Source organism: Capsicum annuum, chromosome 7 (assembly GCF_002878395.1).
Source record: "Capsicum annuum cultivar UCD-10X-F1 chromosome 7, UCD10Xv1.1, whole genome shotgun sequence".
NCBI classification, from domain to species: domain Eukaryota; kingdom Viridiplantae; phylum Streptophyta; class Magnoliopsida; order Solanales; family Solanaceae; genus Capsicum; species Capsicum annuum.
Window position 1 is genome coordinate 52,527,287 of NC_061117.1, and position 26,299 is coordinate 52,553,585.

At 36.7% G+C, this 26,299-nt stretch overlaps 1 protein-coding gene across 1 annotated transcript in view; it reads right to left on the reverse strand.

Moving 5' to 3' along the window:
• LOC107877864 overlaps positions 1 to 18,436 on the reverse strand; it is a 28,872-nt gene extending 10,436 nt beyond the window's left edge. Inside the window, exons 1-3 of the mRNA XM_016724642.2 lie at positions 18,100 to 18,436; positions 17,867 to 17,999; positions 6,310 to 6,413 (exon numbers count right to left, since the gene is read on the reverse strand). Coding sequence (XP_016580128.1) covers positions 6,310 to 6,413; positions 17,867 to 17,999; positions 18,100 to 18,140 — 278 coding nt within the window. The 5' untranslated portion in view covers positions 18,141 to 18,436. The remainder of the gene's footprint in view (positions 1 to 6,309; positions 6,414 to 17,866; positions 18,000 to 18,099) is intronic.
• Between the last annotated feature and the right edge of the window lie 7,863 nt (positions 18,437 to 26,299).

Below are 26,299 nucleotides of genomic sequence, written 5' to 3' on the forward strand. Positions count from 1 at the left end.
ACACCATGGCAATTTTCCTTATATCGCGTTAGTACATCCATCACCAAGGCATATATAAATGGGCTAAGTGTTGATCCCTGGTATAACTTTGTCATGACCGGGAAGTGATCGGAGTTTCATTCCACTGTCCTCAATCAGGTGTTGCCTCAATTGCACATGTCCTTAGTTGCCCTAATACAAGGTATAGGTACACCTTTACTCTCCAAACACCTCCGAGAACACACACAACCCCCCCTCCGTCAGGGGACTTTGTTGCAGGCTTTTTCTAGGTCAATGAACACCATATCTAAATCCCTCTTTCTCTCCCTATACTACTCCATCAAACTCCGTACAAGATAAATGATTTCAATAGTCAAACGCAACGCATGAATCCATATTGGTTCTCGGTGATAGACACAACCATCCTCATTCTATACTAACCCCTCCCAAACTTCCTCATTCTATACTAACCTCTCTCAAACTTCAGTGTTGCTTAGTAACTTAATACCCCAATGTCGTTACAATTATGAATATTACCCTTGTTCTTGTACAATGTAATCATAGTACTTCACCTCAATTCTTCGAGCATTTTTGACATCCTAAAATAACATTAAACAACCAAGTTAGCCATTACACCGAATCTTGGCCGGTCCAGTCACCCTCTCCCTTCCCATCGTATGAATAACATCCTTATCCTCCTCAAACTTTATATCCCTCACAATCTTGATGACCTTCGGAGTGCTCTAAATCACCCCTGTACAACATTCATGTCCCCTTTTTCATTAAAGAGTTTATGAAAGTATGCCTGTCAACTTCGTCTAATGTGTGCCTTCTCCACTAATATTCCTCATATTTAATGCACTTCACTTGGTCTAGGTCGTGGGCCCTCCATTCTCTTGCCTTTGTGAGCTTATACAAATTTTTACAAGTATTCAACCATTGTCGTTTCCTTTTTCGCCGCCTTATACCTCTTGTTTTTTGCCCTTTTTCCTCCTCATCTGTGCTTTCCACCAACTTCATATAAGTTGCCTTCTTGGCTTCCACTTTCCCATTTATGTCCACCGGCATTAGCTTTGAGATCCCAAACACCTCCGTAGCTACTTCTCTAATGCATTTTCTTGTGCTATCCCACTAACTACTAGCATCCCCACTGCTCTCCCAAGTCCTCATCACTATCAATTTCTCCCCTATATCCTGAACTCTGACCATAGACAATCCAACCACCTGATCCATAATAGATCATACAAGACCCTATTTTTCCTCTTCCTCTTAATCTCTAAAGTCCATTGTCAAGAGCTTATGTTGGATTATAAGATACTCACTTGGAATAACTTTCCAATCCTTACATAGACTGCTATTACACTTCCTAAGGAGAAAGTAATGTACATGAGTCTTAGCCACCTACTATAAAGTAGCTATCACCAAATCAAAAGCATTCAGGAAGTCCAAAAGCAAAACTCTTCCCTCATTTCTATCCCCAATCCCAAAACTATCATGAACATCGTCATAACCTATTGAAGTTGTCTCGATTTGGTAATTGATATCTCTTATGAAAAGCTTCTCGGTGTGCGGGACCTCACAACCTTGTCCAATCCTTCCAAAATCATTTTTTCCTCCTCATCCAAAGCCACTTGTGGTGCGTATGCACTAGTCACGTTCAAGGTAAGTCCACAAATAACTAGTTTAAATACCATCATATCGTGGTTCACCCTCTTAACTTCTACTACTATCCCCTAAGTGCATATGCACTAATCACATTCAAGGAAAGTCCTCCAATGACTAGATTAATTATCATCACCCTGTCGTTCACTCTCCTAACCTCTGCTACTAGCCCCCGAGTCCAAAAGCAAAGCTCTTCCCTCATTTTTATCCCCAAAACCAAAACTTTCATGAACATCGTCACAACCCCTTGAAGTTGTGCCAATGTGGCCATTGAAATCTCCTCTCATGAAAAGCTTCTCGGTGTGAAGGATAACCCTCAAAACCATCCAATCCTTCCAGAATCACTTTTGCTCCTCCTCATTCAAGCCACTTGTGGTGCGTATCTACTAAATACCTATTATGTTCCTATTCCTCGAGTCTCTTAAGTACAATAATTTAAATTCGTATACATTTCGTCTTAGTACCCACCCATTTAGCATCCAAGAATCATTTCAAAGGAAGTTCAAAATTTTTCGTACCAATTTAGGCTCCTAAAAGGTATCAAACTTGCAGTCCAAAAAGCCCCACACAGAACCATGTTTTTAGGGCTTAAAACGGGCTTCCTTACTTCCCAAGAAGGTCCAAGTAGGCGTGCAAGTTGATTGGGGAACATTCTAGGATGACCTATAATTTTTAGGAACTTAGTCAAAGTTTTATGGACTGCGTACATTTTACTCTCCCAGACCCCACTTTGTAGGAATACACTGGGTTTGTTGTCGTTGTTGTTAGTCAAAGTTTTCTTATTTTTGTTCAAAGTTAGTTATGGACAATTTACATGCTTTCCTAATTTACTAGTCAAAGCTTCTTTAATTCTTTTAGGATTGATTTATTTACATAATTTCCTAGTTACCAGTCAAAGATTCCTTGTATCTTTTCCTAGTTAGGTTTAATTATTTTTCTTATTCCTAAAGGTCTTTGGTTTTACTACTTTTCTTTTTCCTAAATGACTTTCTCCAAAAAAGTATTAGGATTTGTTATTTTATGTTGTCACTTAGTACTAAAGAACCAAGTTCTCCAATAACTATGCCAGAAGTGCAGAATAAGGGCATTTTCACTGTAAGTTCTGCATACAAGGACTTGAACCAGATGGGTTCTCACATTAATTTTCTACCCTGGAAACTTATATGGAAAATCAAAATTCCACACAAAGTAGTTGTTTTTAATTGACTGGTTGTGAAAGAAGTTGCTTTAACCAAGGAAAACCTACAGAAGAGGGGCATACATTTGTGCTTCAGATGTTTTTTTTTTTTTTGTGAAAAGAACGCAGAGACAATTAACCATCTGTTCCTTCATTGTAAAGCGATGACCCAGCTATGGAATCTATTTACCAACTTCAGAGGCATTAAATGGACCATGCCAGGAAGAACAGAAGAGGCATTATTAAGCCTAGAATAATGAGGGGGAAAGGCAGCACCAACAAAAGCAGATGGAGAATTGTCCCAGCAGTAATATGGGGGACAGTATGGAAGGAGAGGAACTCTAGGTGCTTTGAAGACAGTAGCAGCTCTATACAGAAGTTAAAAATGAATTGCATTATAAACTTTTGTTATTGGTGTAGTTCAGAGTACATAGATGATTCAATTTCTATTGTAGACATATTAGGATCCTTGTAAGAAGAGATAGGATCTAGAGGAAGTTTATGTTTTTGCTCTTTGACGGTTGGATCATTGATGTAAATTTTGGCCCCCAGCATTATGTGCTGTTGATTTATACACGAAATCAGTAACCTTTGTCAAAAAAAAGAAGTGCAGAATAAAGTAAATCAACACAAGGATCTTTTATGTGGAAAAACTCTTCTCCCAGGAGCAAAAAACCACGAGCTACCTCATAGAATTTCTATCTCAAATTACCACTAAATTTGAGTTACGATTTTAGATTACAACTAACAAACGAGCTAATCACCATTGCACCAATCCCTTCAACAATTCTCCTAATTATAGCAAACCCTTCTAAGACTCTATACAGTCAAAGAAGCTCTTACAACTCAAAACAACCTAATACAAATCAGTATGAATGTAAAATTGTCTCAATGTGACCCCTAGGTCACGGGTTTGAACCGTGGAAGCAAACATTAATGCTTGCATTAGAGTAGGTTGTCTACATCACACCCTCTTAAGGTGTAACCCTTCCTCAGACCTTGTGTTCTTGCGTGAACACAGGATGCTTTGTGCACTGAGTTGCCCTTAATTTTCGTGAACCCTCTCTATATATAGGGATGTTCTTTTGTTATTTAAGACCAGTGTTTCAAAGGCACGTGTAAGCCTTGAAGTGAGGCTCAAAATGTGTTGAGCACTTCACCTCACTTAATGTGTGCTCCAATGTTGTTATCAAGGTTCTAAGACATATTTTTCCCGGCCAATAAGCCTCTTTTGAAGAGGCAACACTAAGCCATGACATTTCACTTCATTGTAATTTATTTTCAATTTCTTTGTTCATATATTTATCATTCAAGCTTATGATTATTAATCTTGGACTAAACATATATATTTGTATCTTTTCTCCGCTTGAGCCTTTTTCATTAAACTACTTATTTTCGCTTGCACTTAAAGCCCGACTAATCTTTGAGCTTTTTTGCGCTTTTTGCATTTGATGACACTATTCAAGACACATTATTATCAATACAATTTAAGATTTTCTCTTTTTTACACCTTGAGTGTTGGCTACCTGAGATTTTTCATACAACTTATTAGATCGATTCTTCTACGAGGTAACATAAACTCTTTAATTGGATATCTTTGGTTCTAAGTCATATAATTAAAGAAGGTAATTAGTCTTATATTGAATATGCAGAAATGCCAGGTAAGGCTGCGTATAATAGACCCTTGTGATACGGCCCTTCCCCGAACCCCGCACATAGTGGGAGCTTTAGTGTACCGAGCTTCCCTTAATTCACTTTTCATCCAAGTTCTTGAATTGAATCTCATAACAAGTACTAATCCACTAATATTAGCGCACTGGGATACCTTTGTTCCTTTTTCATTAAACCACACATTTTATTTTCGCTTGCGCTTACAGCCCCAACTAATCTTTCAGTTTTTTGCGCTCTTTACTTTTGATAACTCTATTTAAGACATATTTTTATTAATACAATTAAGATTTTCTCCTCTTTCCACCTTTGAGTGTTGGCTACCTGCGTTTTTTCATACAAATTTATTAGAAAGATTCTTCTATCAGGTAAGATAAACTCTTTCATTGGATATCTTTAGTTCTTAGTCATATAATTAAAGAAGGCAATTGGTCTTATATTGATTATGCATAAATGCAAGGTAAGGTTACGTACAACAGACTCTTGTGGTCCGACACTTCCCCAGACCCCGCAAATAGTGGGAGCTTTAGTGCACCGGGATGCCCTTAATTCACTTTTCATCCAAGTTCTTCAATTGAATCTCATAATCAGTACTAATCCGCTAATATTTGTCTACTAAGAATCACAATTAGGGTTCTTACCAATATCTCCAAAGTTCTTGAATTCTTATCTTTATTTTCTTGTTTTTAACTTTCATTTTCCTAGTTTTCTTGCAACTAACTTGATTCTTATCAGTAAGGCCCAAGGTTTAGTTTCTTAATATGGTACTAGAACCAGACCATGTCTCTTCTTGGTTTTATCCAAGATTGCGCTCCCACTTATATTGTTCACGCACTAGATGGATGTCCAGTTTAGCATGTGGAGGGAGGGATACTAAGTGTCCCACAATGGTTGAGGGAATGGGTTACCGTCACCTTATGTGATCTTGAATAATTCTCACCTCATGAGCTCTCTATTAAAGTAGAGTTAAACCAAGGGCCATTTTCAAACAAGTTTCATCCCTTTGGCCAGTTGCAATGTCCAATAGTCATAATCAGTTTGTTAAAAATAAAAGTGACACGGTTGTAATTCACTGCAAGATATTCTAAGGAGACAAGAAGTGACTGCAAGATTCTTTTTAAAGATGCACTATTCAAGGATAAGTTAAATTTTAAAGCGTACACAAGTTAGATTTAGCACGAAATGGAAGTTTCAGTACAATCCCAGAAAAAAGACAATGTATGGAGAAACTTTGAATTGTGTAGTCAGCAAGATATCTCATTGGGAGCACCTAGACTGGCAGATCTTATATAATGCTCAAAAAGTCTTATAAAATGAACCAGTAAGAATCTGATGAACTCAACCACACTCTACTTGACATTTAACTTTCTAAAGTTTCCAAGCTGAGACGCTGATAATTATGGTCTAGTTTGCATTAAAGTGACACTTCCAGATTAAAAACAGTTAAGTCCAATCTAGAGAAAAGAAAACCATCTATAATGATGTATCTAGCTCTAAATATAACCTTTTTTATAGAGTTCACAACAAACAACTGGTTGAGCGTGGAACAAAACGCACGGAACGTGAGTGATTCGGACATTATTTGTTTCCAGTTTAGCCAGTTAACTTTACATGAAGGTATTATTTATCACCTTGAGTAAATAAATATGAATATTTAATTAAGCTGAACAAAATCCATACATGAATAAAAGTGAATGCTTTCTTTGTAAGCTTTCAAGGAACTGTCATGTCTTTTTGCATTGTGTTTCAACTGTGACTAAAATTGCATAGAATAAAATTAATGATATCAGCTGTAGGAGTTCCGAGGACGAACACTTGTGTACCTTAGTTTCTGCATGTAGGAGAGCTGCTTCACAATATATTCACAAGAATGTTCCACAAAGTCATAACAGGATAGGAGGTTCTGCCCAAGCAAAAATTCTTCAGTCTGCCTCACCTCGTCAGAAATCATAAAACCACAATTAGATTCTAACTTGTCAGAATATAAAAGAGTGTAAAAGAACAGAAAGATGTAATAAGCCTTCTTTTAGCATTAATTAATTAATAAAGCTCAAATGCAAAAGTTTCAGTTCACTATAACTGTTGCAGTTGTCTATAGAACTACAGTTCTTTTTCAGAATGTTTAGCTGGTGCACGTGTCTGCAAGACCTAAATTCAAGCTAGAAGAGAGAACATAGAGCTCAAACACCAAGGAAGTGCACACCAGAATAAATTGATGTATTTTAGATGCTTCCCGCTTTCCTAGTTTGTTTAAATTATTTTAGCTCTTTTTAAGTTTAGTTCCTTATTTCCAGTAAGCAGGAAATCAGTTTACAAGATTTTTATTGATACTTTACTGTATTTTAGTTAAGCTTTGATGTATATATTCAATCGTTGATGATCAATAAAATTAGATCTTTCAAGTCACTTTACTTGATTTCATTGCTGTCAAATTCCTATTATTGGCATCAAAGCCTTTTTTGTTCGTAAGGAACCCGTGAGAGCTCGAGAGTCTTGACTGAGTGGAACCCAAAGGCTTTATCAGACCATCCATAAAATCAGCTTTCAGAATTGTGGAAGGTGGGAGTATTTTCTCATCAATTGCTCCACCAGTTTTTGATGGAGAAAAGTGTCAGGTTTGGGCTGCCATGATGGAAAGCTATACAGATGCATGTGATCTATGGGAGACAGTAGAGGATGATTATGCAGTTCCTCCTTTACCAGGCAATCCTACCATGGCTCAGATCAAAACTCACAAAGAGAAGAAGACCGGGAAGTCAAAGGCAAAGGCGTGACCCTATGTTGCCATGTCTCCTACTATTTTTTCCAGAATCACGCTTAGTTCGGAAGGCAATATGAGACTTTTTGAAAAAAGAATATTATGAAGATGAAAGAATTCAAGTCATGAAAGTTTTAAAACCTGGCGAAGGGATTTGAAATGCAAAAATGAAGGAATCTGAGACTATTAAAGAGTACTCGGATAGATTTATCAATATCGCAAATAAGGTAATCGTGCTATTTGTGAAGGGGGTTCAACATCTAATATATAAACATAAAAAATAATTTTAACCATGTATAAATAGTATAATTTTCCACTGAAGGGGGATCGGATGAACCCCTCGGCAAAGGGTAGCTCCGCTCCTGCTCAAAGAGTAGTCCTTTACCTGGAGCTGACTTTATATATCGCAGAATACGAATAACTGCATCCCCTGACTGAGTCACAGAGGGAAGTCATAAACTGACTAACAACACTCACAGGAAAAGAGATATCAGGTCTAGTCACTGTGAGATAATTCAACTTTCCAACTAGCCACCTATACCTTCTAGGATCACTAAGTGGCTTCCCCTGTCTTGGTAGAAGTTTAGTATTCGGATCCAGGAGTGTCAATGGGTCTACATCCTATAATTCACGTCTCCTCAAGAATATCTAAAGCATACTTGCGTTGAGAAATAACAATACCTGAACTGTACTGAGCAACCTCAATACCTAGAAATCAGTCTCCTAAGGCCTTTAGTCTGAAAATGTTGTGAGAGAATGTTACCTTTGTCAAAAAAATATAATTTTTATTTATGAATATAATGCATTAGATTTATTTGACTAATTCTTATGTTTATTTACATTTTGACTTCTCTACTGCTGAATTACATATTTTTAATTAAGAATTCTTCTAGTCACTTGAAAATTTGCATTTCATATATCATTTAAAATGAAGATAACTTAAATATTTTACAATATAGGAGTGATATGTGCTTAAATGACGTGATAAACAATACATCCTAACTTACTTTAACAAACTTAAGTTGAAAGTTTTTATTTTTAAGCTAAATACAACAACAACAACAAACCCAGTGTATTCCCACTTAGTGGGGTCTGGGGGGGGTAAGATGTACGCAGTCCATACCTCTACCTCTGATGAAGTAGAAAGGCTGTTTCCGAAAGACCCCCGGCTCAAGTCACGAGATATCACACAAACACATAGTACAGCACAGCAGCAGATGACATAACATAGATACGGCACCCATAGGGAATATAAAACAGAGTAAAGTAGGAATGCAGGAATAATAAAGCAGAGGAAAGCACACAGATTCGTAATAAACATGGAACACGGAACACGAAACACTGAATACAGAATCATAACAGGAATACACCCCCACCAATTAATTCCCTACACTAGCGACCCGAACTGGCCCTAATCCTCTGCCGTAATTCGCATCTTCCAGCCCTTCCTATCTAGGGTCATGTCCTCGGTGAGCTGTAACTGTTCCATGTCCCGCCTAATCACCTCACCCCAGTACTTCTTCGGTCTACCTCTACCCCGTCTAAAACCATCCAACGCTAGCCTCTCACACCTACGGACCAGGGCATCCATGCCCCTCCTCTTCACGTGTCCGAACCATCTCAATCGTGCTTCCCGCATCTTACACTCCACTGAAGTCACACCAACCTTCTCCCGGATAGTCTCATTTCGAACGCTAAGCTAAATAAGAAGTTCTATTTTTAAATACATAGGGCACAATCATGGAAATGCACACACAAAAATATTTAAGCGAAATAAGATGGACGATTAATTTTTAAGAATGAATAACTAAAACTTGTAAAGAAAATGTATAAAACTAAATAAGGAGGGTATATTTGTAAACAAATAATTTTATTCTCAGAAATTATGCAGTTCATATTATTTTGAAATCAACAAACCAAACATTCCATAGGAAATAATCCTAACATATCTAATCTCAAAATAACTTATCCCAGGATAACTTGTTTTCAAACCAAATGACCCCCTAGTCTTATGTGGTCTATACAAATCTATATGGACTAATTGAACCTTAATTGATGCTCTCCAGGTTGCTTTGGTACAAGGCATCATGCTTTGTGTTCCTAAATGACATGTGTTGCAGCTTGAGTGTTCATAGGTGGTAGTCCCTGAACCATATCTTTATTTGACATGTGCAAGAGTGCCCTGCGAAGGAAATGCCTTAGTATCTTATGCTATACATCTACGGTCATCTCTTGGCTCGGATAAGCAACCAACTTTTCCTCCATTGGATCAAAGAAATAACTTGTTTCTCTCATTTTAACTTGATAGATTTTTGACCCTTTGGATCAAAGATCACACACTTGTCCTAAAAAGTCAGTGCTAAAGTATGAGTAGGAATAGGAATAGTATATAGAATCCTACCTGGAAAAGGACCGTAATGTAGTGCCTATAGATAATGTCTCAATGTAATTATGTATATACACACATAATTATATTTTTCTTCTATATTTTTCACATGGTATTAGAGAATTGGTGAGAAAAGTATCACTATGCGTCATTGCAACGAAGTCAGCATCATTGTGCAATTTTTTAGTGACCTAACCTCTCTATCAGTGTTTTTTTCTCTCCAGAAAATCAACACATCACCATATTTGGGTTTTCCCGGGGACAAATCCCTAGTTAGGATCACCGAAACCAGGTGCAACACGCTTCCTCATGCACCGCCAGAGGTAGTTCTCCAGCGAGCGCGTTTAGATTCACTCGTCGATGTGTTAAACAATTTCCCACCACTTTTTTCGGCAGGTTCTCTTTCCAGTAGGGTTGCCTCTTCAATTCGAGGCTGCCTATATATTTTTTATTGATTCAGATCAAGTTCTGACAGTCAGATCTAATTTTCCAGCAATGGATTACTTTATTTTTAGATTCTGGCAACTGAACATTTTTTCTTTTCCAGATTTCGGCAACATATTTCCATATTTTTGGCTAGAAAATTCTGATTTCATAAGATGTCTTTTGTGGTAGATATTTTTGGCACCTAAAATATGGGAATTGGAAGTTCAAACCCTATGTAACTTCCAACCCATTATGGGAAGCTCAAATTACTTAGCTTGCGCTTCCTCGATTGAGTTGTGGGTGCAAAGGTCAAGGTGTCCAGATCACGAAACGAACAAAGTTAGTGTGGTAGATGAAAAGAGAAAGACTAGTGTGGAAGATGTGAAAGCCAAAGCACAATGTGAGAAGGTTGACGCTTAATTATATAGTCTCTTATGGCGCATTATTGATTTCAAGTTGATGCCCTTGTTTCACTCATTCCAGACATGTTATTCCGTTTAGGAAAAGGCTTGTGCTTTGTACACCAACAACATATCTCGTTTCTATGATGTGATAGCTCAGAGGACCGACTTAAAGAAACAAGAATCCGATATTTCTACTTGGGTCAGGTACTGACAATCATGACTACTAAAGAATGGATCTTGGGCCTAACTCAACCTCAAAAGCTAGCTCATGAGGGGAGGATTGCCCAAGACCATATAAGGAGATCAAGGACCCTTTAACCCACCGATTTAGGACTCCAACACCCCCCGCACGCCCAGGGCTGGACATCTGGAGCGTGGACAATATAAGATGGGGGCCCAACATCGGAAACAATGAACTGGGTGGGCCTGGCTTTGATACTATGATAAAGAAATGGACCTTGGGCCTAACTCAATCTCAAAAGCTAGTTCATGAGGGGAGGATTGCCCAAGACCATATAAGGAGACCAAAGACCCTTTAATCCACGATGTGGGACTCCAACAATGACGTTGATGCTTGTAACTATAAATGTGGAAAAACAACAAGAGCACATACAAACGTTGTTTCTAGTTCTTACACTTGATGGACTCTCTACTGACCTTGATCCTATATGTGATCAACTTTTAGCTAGTCCCATGGTTCTTGCAACTCATAAGATATTCTCTCGTCTACTTTGTCTTGTCGTGTCTCCCAATCACAAAGTAGTTTCATCACCCATTGTTGAATCCTCTGTTGTTGCATCTCAAACCATAGAAAAATGAACATATATTAGTCTATGAAGAATCAACGAGGAGGTCGGTCATATTGGAAAATCTTGACCGAAGTGTAGTTATTGTCATAAGCGCCTAGACACACTCAAGACGTATGTTTACTTTGCATAGTCCATGTTGCGTTCTTACGCACCCGCAAGTTATGCGATCGTACAAGTAATAGTGACTAAAATAGTTGGATATCGTACACATGAGGACTATGAAACTAGCAATTCAACCAACTTTAGTTTTCGACAAAACTATATTAAGTGTTTTAAAGTATCAAGATGATGGTCAAGTTTCGAATAAAAAATGTAAATAAATAAGAAATAACAATTTATGACAAAGGCAAAGTAATCAGAGGTTGTAAACAATAATGATTAGAATTCCAGGGTTGAGACACTTTTCACAATCTTACTGATCTCTATTCTTATCGTAGTCTAGTTGATTATCGGGTTATTGATTCGCAGGCTTTATAGTATGATCATGGTCTCCCGATCTCTAATCTTCTTCCTATCTGAACATTGCAACTACATCATTGAGTGGAGATGCAATAATCCATTTAGATGCATAAAGCTATCTTCCTGCAAGTGAACCAAACAAGGCTTCTAGGAATATCCCTATCCTAGATACTAATTCAAATCCCTTATTTTAGAAAAGAATGAGAACCTTGCTCCTTAATCTCTTCATTCTACGCCATGATTCTCCTCTCAGATTCACATAGGAATATAGGTTTATTCTAATGGTGGCCACTCATCAAAATAGTAAGCATAAGAAATTAAGAACAACCCATAATTCAACAATAAACTACGATAAAGAATATCAAAAAGTAGTTATGTTTTTGGCCTCAACCCCAGAACAAGGGTATTTAGCCACTCATGGTTGAATTCAACATAAAAAACAAGTAATTAAGTCATACCAAGTAGTAATCTTGAAATAAAGAATTTCAAAGAACCCTAAAAGAGTGATTTTTCTGTTTTTCCACCGCTGCTCCCGTTTCCAAAGTGTTTCCAATTAATTTGATTTGTTCCTTTTATAGCTGGGTCTTATTTTCTGCTTTTGCATCTCACTGTGACATGGTGTTAAGTCTTTCCACTGTTAGCTCCGCGACGCGGCCTTATCGTGGTGAGCTATTGGATTGTGCCATTTCGAGAAGTATCTCTTACCGCGAAGCGGTGTTATCATGATGGACCAGTGGAATTTCGACATTGGAGAATTATCATGCACCGCGTCGAGGTCTAATCATGATACGTCACTAGATCTTGCTTTCTCAACTTTTCCTTGTTTCATTCTCTTTCTAAGCCAAGTTCCAGTATCCTCATCTCAGCAAATTAACCTCTTTGCTCTATTCATAGTTAACTTCTCGCTCATGCGTCCAATCATATTCAATTTCATCACAATTTAGCCTTGCATAAACTAATATGTCCATTAGATAAGGAACGCAATTAAAGCTCAAATACAATAAGAATAACACATTTTAGCTCACAGAACAAGTCCAAATATGGGTGACTATTGGTGATTGGACATATAAATACGTCCAAGATTAGTCTACCACCCGGTTATGATCCTATTGCCATAAAGTGATATGATAAGATCATTCGGAATCGAGCAAGTAAGCAGACTTCTCCATAAGTAGCCTCTATCGCTTAGCCTGATCGATCATCTAATAATGCTCATATTGCTCAGATAAGATATGATGAGTTCTTTTCTTATCGAGAAAGTAGATATCTCCACAAGTAGCCTCAGTTAATCAATCTGATGCTTCTATTTCTAGTAATTCTTTTGCTCGTGTTTCACAGTCTAGTACTGTGATACCCCAAGTTCTTGAGCTTTAGACCCTCCAAGAGTTGAGTGATTGAATTAGCTAAGTTTCTGAAATAATGTCGAAACTGCCAGTGATAACGGTCACTGTCCAGGGTACGACTCATTATTAGATGTAACGAGTCGTGATGAGGACTCATCATGGCAGTGAGTTTGCCCAGGTTTTGGGCCCTTGACAACGAGTCCAATGTATGACTCCTCCAGGTAATGAGTCGTTAGGAGGGACTCGTCTCAACAGAATGTTACCCAGAAGTCCAGCTCCTGACCACGAGTCTTTGTTACGACTCGTGATGTCAGACGAGTCGTGATAAGTGACTCGTTGTCATAACAATAAGGGGCCAAATTTTTGATCCTCAGGTAATAACTCCGGGCCACGACTCGTGGTCACGCCTCACTAGTTACCCAAGCCGTGACGATTGTACTCATTTTTTCCTGCACGTTTAATTAAGGTCTTTTCCACCCTTCACACTCTTTCCCACGACTTAAAAACACTCTAATGACCCTCTTTAACATGAGTTATTAAAATTAAAAAAACACTACTTTTCCTCTTTAACTCTCAAGGCAAGAGAATACTAGGGTTTCACAAGGGATTCAATATTCAAGCTCCAACCTTCAAATTTCTTTCAATTTCTTGCATATTTCAGGCATATCTCTATCCTAAAATTATGTGTTGTATTATGGCATATATTTAATCATTGTTCATGTGATTTTAGTTGTTTGGTTTGAAATTGGGTTGAGGGCTTTTGATGGTTATTACTTGAACTGTATTTCCCATGGTTTAAAGTTTTTATTCATATTTTACTTGATGGTTTTGAGGCTGATTGGGTGCATGGTTATAATGTTTGGAATAAGGAACATGAGTTTCCCCAAATTGATGGATTTTTGGCTTGGTAATGGCATTAACCTCAATCCCCCATTCATAATTTTGGTATTGAATATAGAATTTGCATAATTTAATTTACTTCTGGAACCTTGCATTGCATTAAAGGATAATGGATAATGAAAATGGTTTTGGAATGCCCTTGGTGGCAACAATTTGGATTTTAAATAGAACTTCGAAGTCTAATGGGTACATGGATTGGTTTAGCATAATTATATAAGCTTGTAAGCATATTGGTATGACGATACCATGTTGGTGAATACCTTAATAAAAGACTCTTTGGTAAATGATTGGGTTTAAGTGTAAACTGTTTTTAATTTGGGCTTAAAGGGAATTGTGTAGCTCACCGTGAAGGTGTAGGTCCCAGGGGGACCAACACTGGGAACCATGTTTGCCGGTGTAGGGGTCTACATGACCGTGTGCTTGGTGCTCACATTATATTTTGGATGGCTATCGCCTTGGTGTTTTTAGTCTTTTCTCGATTTCCTCGGTTCATGTGGCTAACACACACTGGGCCCTTTTAGCAGTGGGAGCTGAACCCATATAGCCCGTGGATGCCTTTAGGACGGAGCGAGCCACACAATTCAGGTTAATGATTTAAGCTTTCATGTTCATGGCCCTTGTCCTTATCTCGACATCCTATATATGTATATATAATTGTTGTGCATGTGGTTTTGACTAGATTTTGACAATGACATTGTTTTATCACTTTTCCTGAGTTACATGTTAGTGCTTGCCCCACTGACTATCCCTGGACACTGCATCATTTCATGATGCAGGGTTCGAGGGCTTTTCTGTTACTCCTGTGAACCGTTAGGTGGTGTGGTACGTTGGTCGAGTTGCTGTGAAGTGGTGAGCCTTTATCTTTCGGAAAGCCCTGCCATTACATTAGGTTTCTATTCAAATTTTGGGAATTGTGAGTTTTTTTGGTCATGGTTGGGGGCATGTCCTGATCCAGTTTGGTATTCTAGTTTTAGAGGCTTTTGTGGACAAGTGTGGGTTGTTTGTTTGTTTTGACTCTTAGTTCTCATTTGGTTTATCTATTCTTCTTACTATCATGTTTGGTTGTTTCCGCTGTATTCTTTCATTGTGTTCTAGATGTTAGGCTAAGGCAGTGGTCTCTAGCTCATGGTGGGCTTGAGATATCCGTCACGACTAGGCCCTGGGTCGACTCGGTCATATTGGTCCTGTTGTTAGTTCTCATCTGAGGTTACTCGGGTTGGCCAGTTTATGAGGTTGAATCCCCCAACCTTTACGGGCTCTAAGGTTGTGGAGGATCCTCAGGGGTTTATTGATGAGATGGAAAAGATTTTCAGGGTGATGGATGCTACGGGGTTTATTGATGAGATGGAAAAGATTTTCAGGGTGATGCATGCTACTGATTTTGAAGGTGTAGAGTTTGCTTCAGTTGAGAGATGTGGCTATACACATTGGTTTTGTTCCTGAAAATATTTTTGACCCTTTTTCTGTGTCTACTACGGTGAGTGATTCCATTGTTGCTAGAAAAATCTATGGGGGTTGTGTCGTGTCTATTTTCCATAAGGAGACATTGGTGGATTTGATAAAACTTGATATGGTGAATTTTGATGTAATCTTAGGGATGGATTAGCTTCATTTGTGCTATGCTTCTCTAGATTGTAGGACCCGAAAGGTCAGTTTCTATTTTCCTAATGAACCGATGATTGAATGGGAAGGGAGTTTCTTAGTTACCCAAAGGGAGGTTTATTTTCTATCTTAGAGTTCAGAAAATGATTTTCAAAGGGTGTCTGTATCATCTAGTTCGGGTTAAGGATTCTAACTTTGAGGATCTCTCTTTGCAATCTATTCTGTGGTTAATGAGTTTCTTGAAGTTTTTCTCGATGATCTTCTCGGAATTCCTTTCGATAAGGAAATAGATTTTGGGATTGCTCTTTCACCGGATACTCGTCCCATTTCCATTCCTCCCTATAGGATAGCTCTGGCTGAACTGAAGGTTGATAAGAGTTTTATCCATCCTAGTGTTTCCCCGTGGGGTGCTCCTGTGCTTTTCGTGCGAAAGAAAAATGGGTCTTTTCGGATGTGTATAGACTAGTCAGTTGAATAAGGTTACAGTGAAAAATAAGTATCCTCTTTCTAGAAGTGCTAGGTGTTTCTCGAAAATTGATCTTCGTTCGGGCAATTGAAAACTAGGGAGGTTGATATTCCCAAGACTATTTTTCGTACCTGTTATAGTCATTATGAGTTTTTGGTTATGTCATTTGGGCTAATGCTTTGACTGCTTTCATTGATCTTATGAATCGGGTGTTTAGGTAGTTTCTGGACTTGTTTGTTATAGTCTACATTAACGACATCTTGGTGTACTCTAAGAGTGAGGATGATCATGTCTATCATCTCCGAATTGTGTTGCACACTCTTAAGGACAATAAATTGTGATTCCCAACCGGACTTGCCCACACAGAGGGGGCAGGGTTGGGATGGGTTCATCACAAAATTAGACCCGCAAGTTCTTAACAGACTGTCGATGGCCCAAAACCTTCAAGATTCTAATAAGAAATCTACGAGATTCGGATGAGAACGTTGATCATCAGCCTGTGAGAGCAACAAGTTGATCTCTAACATATACCAAAGATGTAATGTGCCATTTCAGAGCCTTTTGGATTCGAGAAAGTCATTTCAGATCCCAAGAGATCTTACAATGATTGAGAAGTGTGAGACCTGGCAGCTTGTGGAAAAGCCTCACCATAGGAAGATAATTGGTGTGAAGTGGGCTTATCATATGAAATTGAATGTCGATGGTCCTGTTAACAAGCTCAAAGCAAAGACTTGTGAAAAATTACTAGCAGGCCACCTCCAAAAAGTTATGAACACTCCAATGAATCAAAAAGAGAAGTTGACTCAAGATGATGACAGTGACAAAGGTTGATGAAGCAAGTGATAGAAGTATGATTGAATGTCTCATGTATCTCACTGCCACGAGACGTGACATTCTGCAAGCAATGAGATTCTTATCCAGATTTCTGACTTGCAAATGAACGCAGCCAAACGAGTGATAAGATATGAAGGGAAGTTTGGACTATGGTGTTAAGTTCGGTAAAAGTTAGAACTTCAAGTTGCAAGGTTATTCTGAGGGTGATTGGGCAGCATCAGTTGAAGAAATTAAAAGCATTTTGGATTATCACTTTAGCTTGGTTTGGGATGTTTTTCATGCTGCTCAAAGAAGCAAGCCATCGTGGCACATTCAACTGCAGCAGTTGAATTTATGGTGCAACAGGCAACAGCTGCAGTTAATCAAGTTCTTTGGGTAAGGAAGATCCTATTAGATCTAGATCTGGAGCAACAAGGAAGCACGGAAGTGTTTGTGGATTATAGGCAGCCACAGCGATTTCTCATAATCCAATTTTTATAGGAAAAAAAATTAATATCAAATTGTAATTCCTCAGGGAAGGCCAAGGAAATGCACACCAGAATAAATTGATATCCTTTTAGCTGTTTCTCTCTTTCCTAGTTTATTTAAAATTATTATGTTAAGTTATATTTTAGTTTAGTCACTAATTTTCAATAAGCAATAAATCAGTCTAGCAGATTTTTAGCACTACTTTACTGTATTTAAGTGCAGCTGTGATCATATTCAGTCCCTGATGATCAAAAGAATCACAGATATTTCAAGTAACTTTACTTGTTTCCTTTTCTGTCGAAATCCTATATATTACTAATGTTTTGTTGGGATGATTCAAAGGAAGTTCCAATGGTATAAATTCCGACGTCATAAACATCAAAAATTCCATTTTCATCTTCTTGCTTTTTCAAAGCATACAAGTAGATCCAAACACAATTATTTTCAGTGAAATAAGGAACCAAACAAATAGATAGAACGCAGTAAAATCCAAAAAATACAAAGTAATAGAAATAAATAAATCACCCTTCCAGAAGCATTAATATCGAGTCCATTATCAAGCAATTTGGCAAGATCTTCCTTCAAAAACCTCTGTTTTGCCTCAGCTCTTCGTCTCACCACCTCGATTCGCGTCCTGGTTGCCTTTATAAGCGATTTGCTTCATTCATCCCAAAACCAAACTCAAAACACAAATTTTCAAAATAACAATATCTATACATACATAAAAAGTAAAACGAAAAGAAGAGAAGAATAAAAACCATTTAGAGCTGAAACCACGGGTTAGTATACCGTCAAGCATCTCCGATCTCACTAGTTCAAGGAAATATCTATTTGTATTTTAAACAGATCCAAAGTATACTGGTTGTTTTTAAGAAATATGTGCAGAGCAGTGATTATTAGTGTAGCAGAGATTTTGGGTTTGGGAGTTTTAGGGGGCTTTGTTGAATTATTTTTTAATTTTATTTTCACTCGGAAATAATGACGAGGGTCTAACGGATTTCAAGCTGTCCCTTTCTCTACTTTTTTATTTCTACTTAATTTTGTTTTCTTGCCATTTCAGTTCTCCCCATTTTTGCTGTTTTTTTTTTGGTTAAACACATACTTGATTTAACAGGGATTAAACGGCTATCAAGTTTTGAACAATATTACTATATTTGTATTTGTCCATTAGTACCCCTTCATTTTTTTCAAATTCACTATCAGACCTATTTTTCGTTTACAAGGTGAATGGAGTGGGTCCTCAAGAGGATGAACTACATTTACTTATATAGTGGATGGCTTTATTTTTTTTTTCTCGTCACAAGAAAAGTATTATAAAAGTAGTCTTTCTTGTTTCCAACATAATTTAATTCATGAAAAATTAATTTTAACCATAAATATAAATATGAAAAAACAACAATTTTTATTAATAAACGATGTGAGTACAAATTTGTTCCTTCCTTAATTTTTCTTTTGATTTTCTCCGTAATTCGAGGGTCGTTAGTGGCGTATTTCTCGAACATTCGAACATAGGTTGATCTCTTTATGAATATCCCATGATTTTATTTTATGAATGTCCCATGATTTTGTGGGATATTGGAGATCCCAATATTTTTACAAATACCCATCAATTTATGGGATATTCAAGATGTCTCTTTCAGGGAATATGTTACCCTTTAAATAGGCGAGATTTATGGTAAAGTAACCTCCTATATACCTAATAGAATTTGGATTTTTCTTGAAGAGTCCCACAAATTTTAGATGTCTACGTGCCCTTACTTCAAGGCTTGTCGAAGTGTAGATTTGATGACAAGTCTTGAAGTACCAATATAGCTTTCATCTTTATGTGACGGCTACAAATTTGCAGATCTGATTTATGAGAGACGGCTACAGATTTACAGATCTGATTTACGAGATAAGAGATAAAGGGCAGATTTGGCCCCATTGGGTGTGCCAATTTGTTTCCAACATAATTTAATTCATGGAAAATAAACTTCAACCACAAATAAAAATATGAAGAAATAACAATTTTATTGATAAACGAGGTGGTTACAAACCTGTTCCTCCCTTGATTCTTCTCTCGATTTTATCTGTAATTCGAGGGTCGTTAGTGGCGTATTTCTCAAACATAGGATTCTTCTCTCGATTTTCTCCATAATTTGAGGATCGTTAGTGGCATATTTCTTGAACATAGGATGATCACTTTGTGAATATCCCATGATTTTATGGGATACTGGAGATTTCAATCTTTTTACGAATACCCACCAGTTTATGGGATATTCAAGGTGTTTCTTCAAGGGAGTAAGCCACCTTTTTATAGGCATAATTTAGGGTTGATGTAGAGTAGCCTATCTCCAAGAACTCTAACAAAATTTGAATTGTTCTTGTAGAGTTCTACAAGATTTCAATGTCTACACTTGTTTAGGACTTTTACCTATTTAACCTTTTATACATCAAATAACTTTAAACAACTCTCCATGTTTATTTATGTTTCAACTTCTATTTTTTTTCTCTTTTTTTTATTTTACTTTGATTTTATTTTTTGATTTTTTCAATTTCTCTCAATCTTTACGTTTTTTACCTTTTCTCCTATCAACTTCTATTTTTTTCTTTTTTCCTTTTTGGTTTTTATTGTTCTTTTCTCTTTTTTTCTTTTTTGAATTTTTTTCTCAACCTTTATTTTTTATTTTTCTTTTTTTTTTCTCAATCTTTTTTTCTTTTAGTATTTTTCTTTTTCTCCTCTCAACTTCTTTTTTTCTTTGATTCTTCTTTTTTCTTCATTTTTTTCTTTTTTCTCAACTGTTATTTTTTAATTTTTTACTTTTCATCAATTCCTTCCAAAGAACAAGTTACACCATAAAAAAAAACCGACATTACCACATTGTGTTTATTGATTTATGAGATGTTCTATAAATCTTGCCTTAGAGGTAGGACTTAACCCAAAGACTTTCAAACAACAAGTTATATCAAATGAGCAAGAGTTGACACTAACACATTGTGTTTTGATTTAAGAGGTGTTCTATAACTATTGTCTTAGAGGCAGGACTTAGCCCAAAGATTTTCAAACAACAACTTACGCCCTGTAGACAAGAGTTGATACGACCATATTGTGTTTTGATTTATGGAATAATGTACAACTCTTTCCTTATAGGCAAGATTTAGCCCAAGGACCATTAAATTGTAAGTTATGCCACACGGGCAATAGTTGGCACTACTATATTGTGTATTAATTTATGAGATGTCTTATAACTTATTGTGTTTTGATTTCTGTAATGCTCTATAACTCTTGCCTTAGAGGTAAGACTTAGCCCAAGGACCTTCAAACAACATTTTACACCTCACGAGCAAGAGTTGACGCCATCACATTATATCTTGATTTACGGGATGCTGCTCTATAACCCTTGCCTTAGAGGCAAGATTTAGCCCAAAGATCATTAAACAATGAGTTATGTCATGGGCAAGAGTTGACTCTACACATTATATCTTGATTTATGGAATGCTCTATAACTCTTGCCTTAAAGGCAAGATTTAGCCCAAAGACCATAAAACAGTAAGTTATGCCCCATGGGTAAGAGTTGACACTACCATATTATGTTTTGATTTGTAAGATACTCTATAAATCTTAGTTTAGAGGCAACATTTAGCCTAAGGACTTTCAAATAACAAATTACTCCCCAAAAAGAGTTGGTGTTACCATATTGTGTCTTGATTTATGAGATACTTTATAACTGTTGCCTTAGAGGTAAGACTTAGCCCAAAGACTTTTAAACAACATGTTATGCCCCATGGGCAAGAGTTGACACTACCAGCTTATGTCTTGATTTATGAGGTGTTCAATAACTTTTGTCTTAAAGATGAGACTTAGCCCGTCAAAGGAACAAGTTATGTCCCACGTCAAGAGTTGACACTACTATATTGTGTCTTGATTTATGAAATGTTCTACAGCTCTTGCCTTAGAGGTATGAATTAGCACATATACTTTTAAATAAGAAGTTACAATCTCATGGGCAAGAGTTGACACTACCACATTGTGTCTTGATTTATGAAATGCTTTATAACTCTTTCTTATTATGAAAAGATTGTTGTATGCTTGTTTTATCTAAGGCTATAAAGTTAAAGGATGATTCAGGCAGAGCTTACGATATATGATAGATAGATGAGAATTTTACGTGTGTTTTCTTGGGATAATGCATGGAAGTTGTTATTTATATAGGTATTGGAGAATATGGAAAGATGATTTTGTGGTTTGTTTGCCTAGAAATTCATATGTGGTTATAATTATAGGCTTGAATATCATGTTAGTATATAAGTGGATGGGTGTATTGTGCGCTAGTGAATTCCTAATAAGAGGCTAAATTTAGTTTTTAAAGTGGTAAGAAGAATTATTCTTGAGATGAGAGCCGTGAAACACGCATATGGTATTGAATTCATGGTTTAGATTGTTATTATGGTGTTGTGTATTGCACTTTGTTATTTTGAGTTAAGCTTGAGCATAGCGAGAGTATGTAGTTCAACTCAGACCTTGGCTAGCATAGTTATATGTACCCATGTGAGAAATTATAAGTTGAATCAAGTGAGTATGGTATTTAAAGGGAAAAGTATAGTTAAAAGAGTATTTGATAAGTGTGGTTTAGTTTGAAATTTAACAGTTACGTTGCCTAAGGCCTAGTAATTCTATCTTAACTATGTTTTATAGGCCTATGTTCCATATTACAGAGTTATAGCCATATTGAGATTCCTTATTCAGATATCTTATTCAGATTATGCCCAAGAATTCTTTGCTCCCTAATGTTATTAGAACTTCTTAGCAAAAATGTTGAAGAAATACTCTAGTTGAGTATGAACTTTCATTATGAGTTAGTTTGTATAGATAATAATTCATATTAGTAATCAGACAAATAAGCTCCTATAGATTTCTATCCTTTGATCTCATCTTACTATCCAAAGCTTTATGAATGTGTCTATTCGATGAGGTAATTCATTCACGTCTATGCAAGTTGTCATTCAGTTCAGTCCATACATCATGTCTACGATTCAAATATTTAGTCATGATTCAATTCATAAATGTTTAGTGAATGACCTCAGTTTTCCAAGTATTTCAGCTCAGACATTGCAATGCCCCTTGTACGACTCTAGTCTCTTTGTCTCATAATCGTGCTTACATAATATGCTTGGTGATGCCATGAAGCCCTTTTCTTCTGATTCTTATACGTGTTTTTGTTGAGGGAGAATTCCTAATGAGAACTTATGTACTTTATTCCATCCTTAGTAACTCTTGGGATTTTCTTGCATCAGTTATCACTTCGCAGTTCTATATGTATGATCATATCATGAATATTTCAAGTGAGTTCTAAACTCTCATCATGAATCAGCTCCGTATAGTCAATATAGTCAAGTCATCTCAGAAATTAGTTTCATGATGAAAGTTTTAATATTTTAGCTCAACTATATCCTTCGTTAGCAAACATATCATGTCTACATTATTTCATACTTCTAAAGTTTCAATAAATTCCTACCCATCATTCGAGGACAAATGATTCTAAAGGGGAGATAATGTAACACCCCGCATTTTGGGCTAGATATTGAACTATTGTTCCTACATGTGTAAACTCAAATCCCATGATTTGTATTTGAATACATGTGTCATGATCATTATCCTAGTGTGAAGAGTGCTTATTAAGTGAAATTTTTTTTATAGGAATCACTTAGAGCAAAGTTGAGCTAAGAGTCTTTGATTCGGCCAAATTTTGATATTTGATTCTACAAGGGTAAATTTGAACGTGTATAACTTTTTGCATATGTGTAATTTTTCATCTTGAGACTCGCCAAATTATAGATAATTGAATTAGCTTTATAACGATACCAATTTTGCCTTAATCTGATATCCTTCGAGTGAAAAGTTATGACCCATTTCGTGAGAAATAGTAACTGTTACTCCCCGTGCTTTTAATGCTTCAGTAATGCATTCAAAATGACATCTAGGAACCCTTTATTGATTGAAAACCATGTGTAGATATTATTGGTTGTGTTGGGGTTTTTTTTGGATGTTGAAATTAGGTGTGCGGCGCATAATAAACCCTCTTCAAGGTCCTACGTCACATGACAAACGCAATAGTCACTGGATGGGGCATGCTTTTGGTATGCACCGCACACCCTCGGGTATGCTTTTGGCGTGCACCGGCTACCCTCAGGTGTGCTTTGGCTGTACACCGCCCAACATAGTCAAAGTGCCCAAGTTGCTCTATTTTGACTTAATTTAAGGGAGTTAAGGTCTTTTAACACCCCTAAGCTGATTTTAATCACTCTTAAACGAATTAAGGGGTCTTAAAATACTTTATTTTCATGCTCTTAACTCCCAAATGTCCAATACACGATTCAAAACCTTTCCCCTCTTCCTAAGAACAAAATTCAAGCTTCTTCCCTCTAGAACTCAAGAATTTAAGTTCCAATTTCAAGCATTCTTTAAGGAATTTGTCCAATCGAGCTATGTGGGGTATTTATCAATGGGTCCCTTCCACCTCTTGAGCCCAAATACCCTCTTTTGGTTTAAAGTATGAATTGTATCCTATTTTATGAAATTATCCGTACAACTTATGAACTTAATCCATGTATTTCATAGTAATCTGAATTCAAGCCATGTCAACATGTGTTCCTATGTAAACTTGTTAATTTCATGTTTTAAATTTCAATTACCCATGTTCGATTCAAGTGATTCCATGTCAAATCTTTGTGTTATGAATTAAATCACGTGAATATGTTGTTTTCTCAAGTTTAACTCATTCTCATGTTCAAGTTCATGTATTTCACTCAATTATTGAAATGTCTTATTTCTTAGGTCTTTCAACTATAAGTTTATACCATTATTTTAAGCATTGCTTACGTATTTTATGATCATTCAGTGCTGGAGGGTTATGATTACCCGATACCTACCTATTTATACACTGTCTTTGTTTTCAAGTTACAAGTCAAACAGGTCATGATTTTTATTACTATAATCCGACTACAATGTTCATGTTGAACACTTATCAGTACAGTACTATGTCATGTTAGACCCATAATAATACCAATGTCATTCAGTTGGGATTAGGATTTAGCACCAAGCAAACCTAGGGATGGGGGCTCACCCGCTAGTTAGGACTAGGTCCTTAGTAGCAGTCCCTAAGTTCCAGAACTACATATCCAGCATAGGATTATGAGATGTCACCCGCCAGTTTAAGGTTGACACTCTCTTAGGGGTCACCTTCCATTTTAGGTCTGACTTCATAGTCATTCGGTACATCAGATTATTGGATCCACTTAGCAATGTCCTAGTACCCGTGGCAAGGTACTAACACCCTTCCAACTGGAGTTACAGGTTGGACCCCGATTAGCTCAGATTGGGGCATGTCAGTTACTGATAGCTCCCACAGTTTCAGTCAGTACTTAGTCTATACAAATTCAGGTTTACTTGACCAAGTAATTAGATTTTTAGTTATTCAATTATTCAGATCATTTCAGTACATGCTTTACTTGTTCTTGTATTCTCACTTGTACATACTCATATTTTCATACTCAATATCCATACATGATCCTCAGTTCAGTTTTACTGCATGTTTAGCTTTATATGAGATTCACATACATTATTCATGTTTTACCTTTTCCCAACTTACATAATTATTTTTAACTTATGATTTATAAAACTGAACTGAGTTCTGTACTAAGACTGTAACTAAGATTGTAGAAAGTAATCATCTAACTGACATGCCCCTTTTCTAAATAGAATTGGGGTCCAACCTGTAACCCCAGCTGGAAGGATGTCAATACCATGCCATGCCATAGGTAAAGACACTGAAGATTTACCCTCATCTGGCAGGTACTCTAATGAGAATGGTGGAACCTTCATCTGGTAGGTTAAAACACCTCATTAACCCTCAACTGGCAGGTTGATGTCTCAACTTATGCTAGCTACATAGTTCTGGAATGCAAGGACTACTTCTAAGGTTCACACCCTCTACTGGCAGGTGAGCCCTCATCCTTGGGTTCACTCGGTGTTGAATCCTACTCCCAACTGAAATAAATCTTGAACTGTTATACTGAACTGAACTGGACTGAGTTCATTGAGTTTTCTTAAGTTCTATAACTAACAAAGTTCTATGGAGTTCTGTAACTAATTGAGTTTTACAGATCGTGACATGACTGATACTATTCTGTAACTACTGTAGCTCTAGGTAACAGCTAGATTGTCTAGTATTAAATACCCCCAGGACTCGATAGTATGAAAATTAAAACATAACATGATCTTGAAAAGCATAACAATGTTCACTTGTTCATAATTCATCCATAGAGATATTTTATCAACACTTGCAAGGCATAAACTTGTACATGATTGGGACCACATCATGACATGTCATGATTCCACTATTTACTTCACATAGGCAATTTAGTAGTCACTTGTATGGCATAAGCTTGTACATGTACTAACAAGTCATGATTTCACCACCTAATTCACATGGACATTCTATCAAACACTTTGGGAGCACAACTTAATGTATATAATCATGGACAACATATAACATTGTAATTACAACACCCAAACTTGAAAATTCGAGGGTCATAACATGGGAATTACACAATTTAATATACATGTTATTTCAATTTCATGGAATTTACAATTTATCATAGATTGAAACTCAAATAATGTTATGAGCATAAATCATAAATCTGAGATCTGTTATGTTTAAAAGGGGTTCTTAGGCTTCATGGGTGAAAGAAACCTATGAATGAACACCTAACATACTTGAATTGATAAGTTCTTGGAGTTCTTGGTGAGTTTCTTGAGCTTTGTTCTTGATTTCTTGAGAGCTAGGTTTTGCTAATTGAGAGATAATGATTTATTTCTTAAGATAAGTGAGCAAATAATAAGATATTAGGCTATTTAGGGATTTAATCCCATGTTTAGGCTGACTGGAATGAGGGAAAAGACCTAAAAGCCCTTAGAAA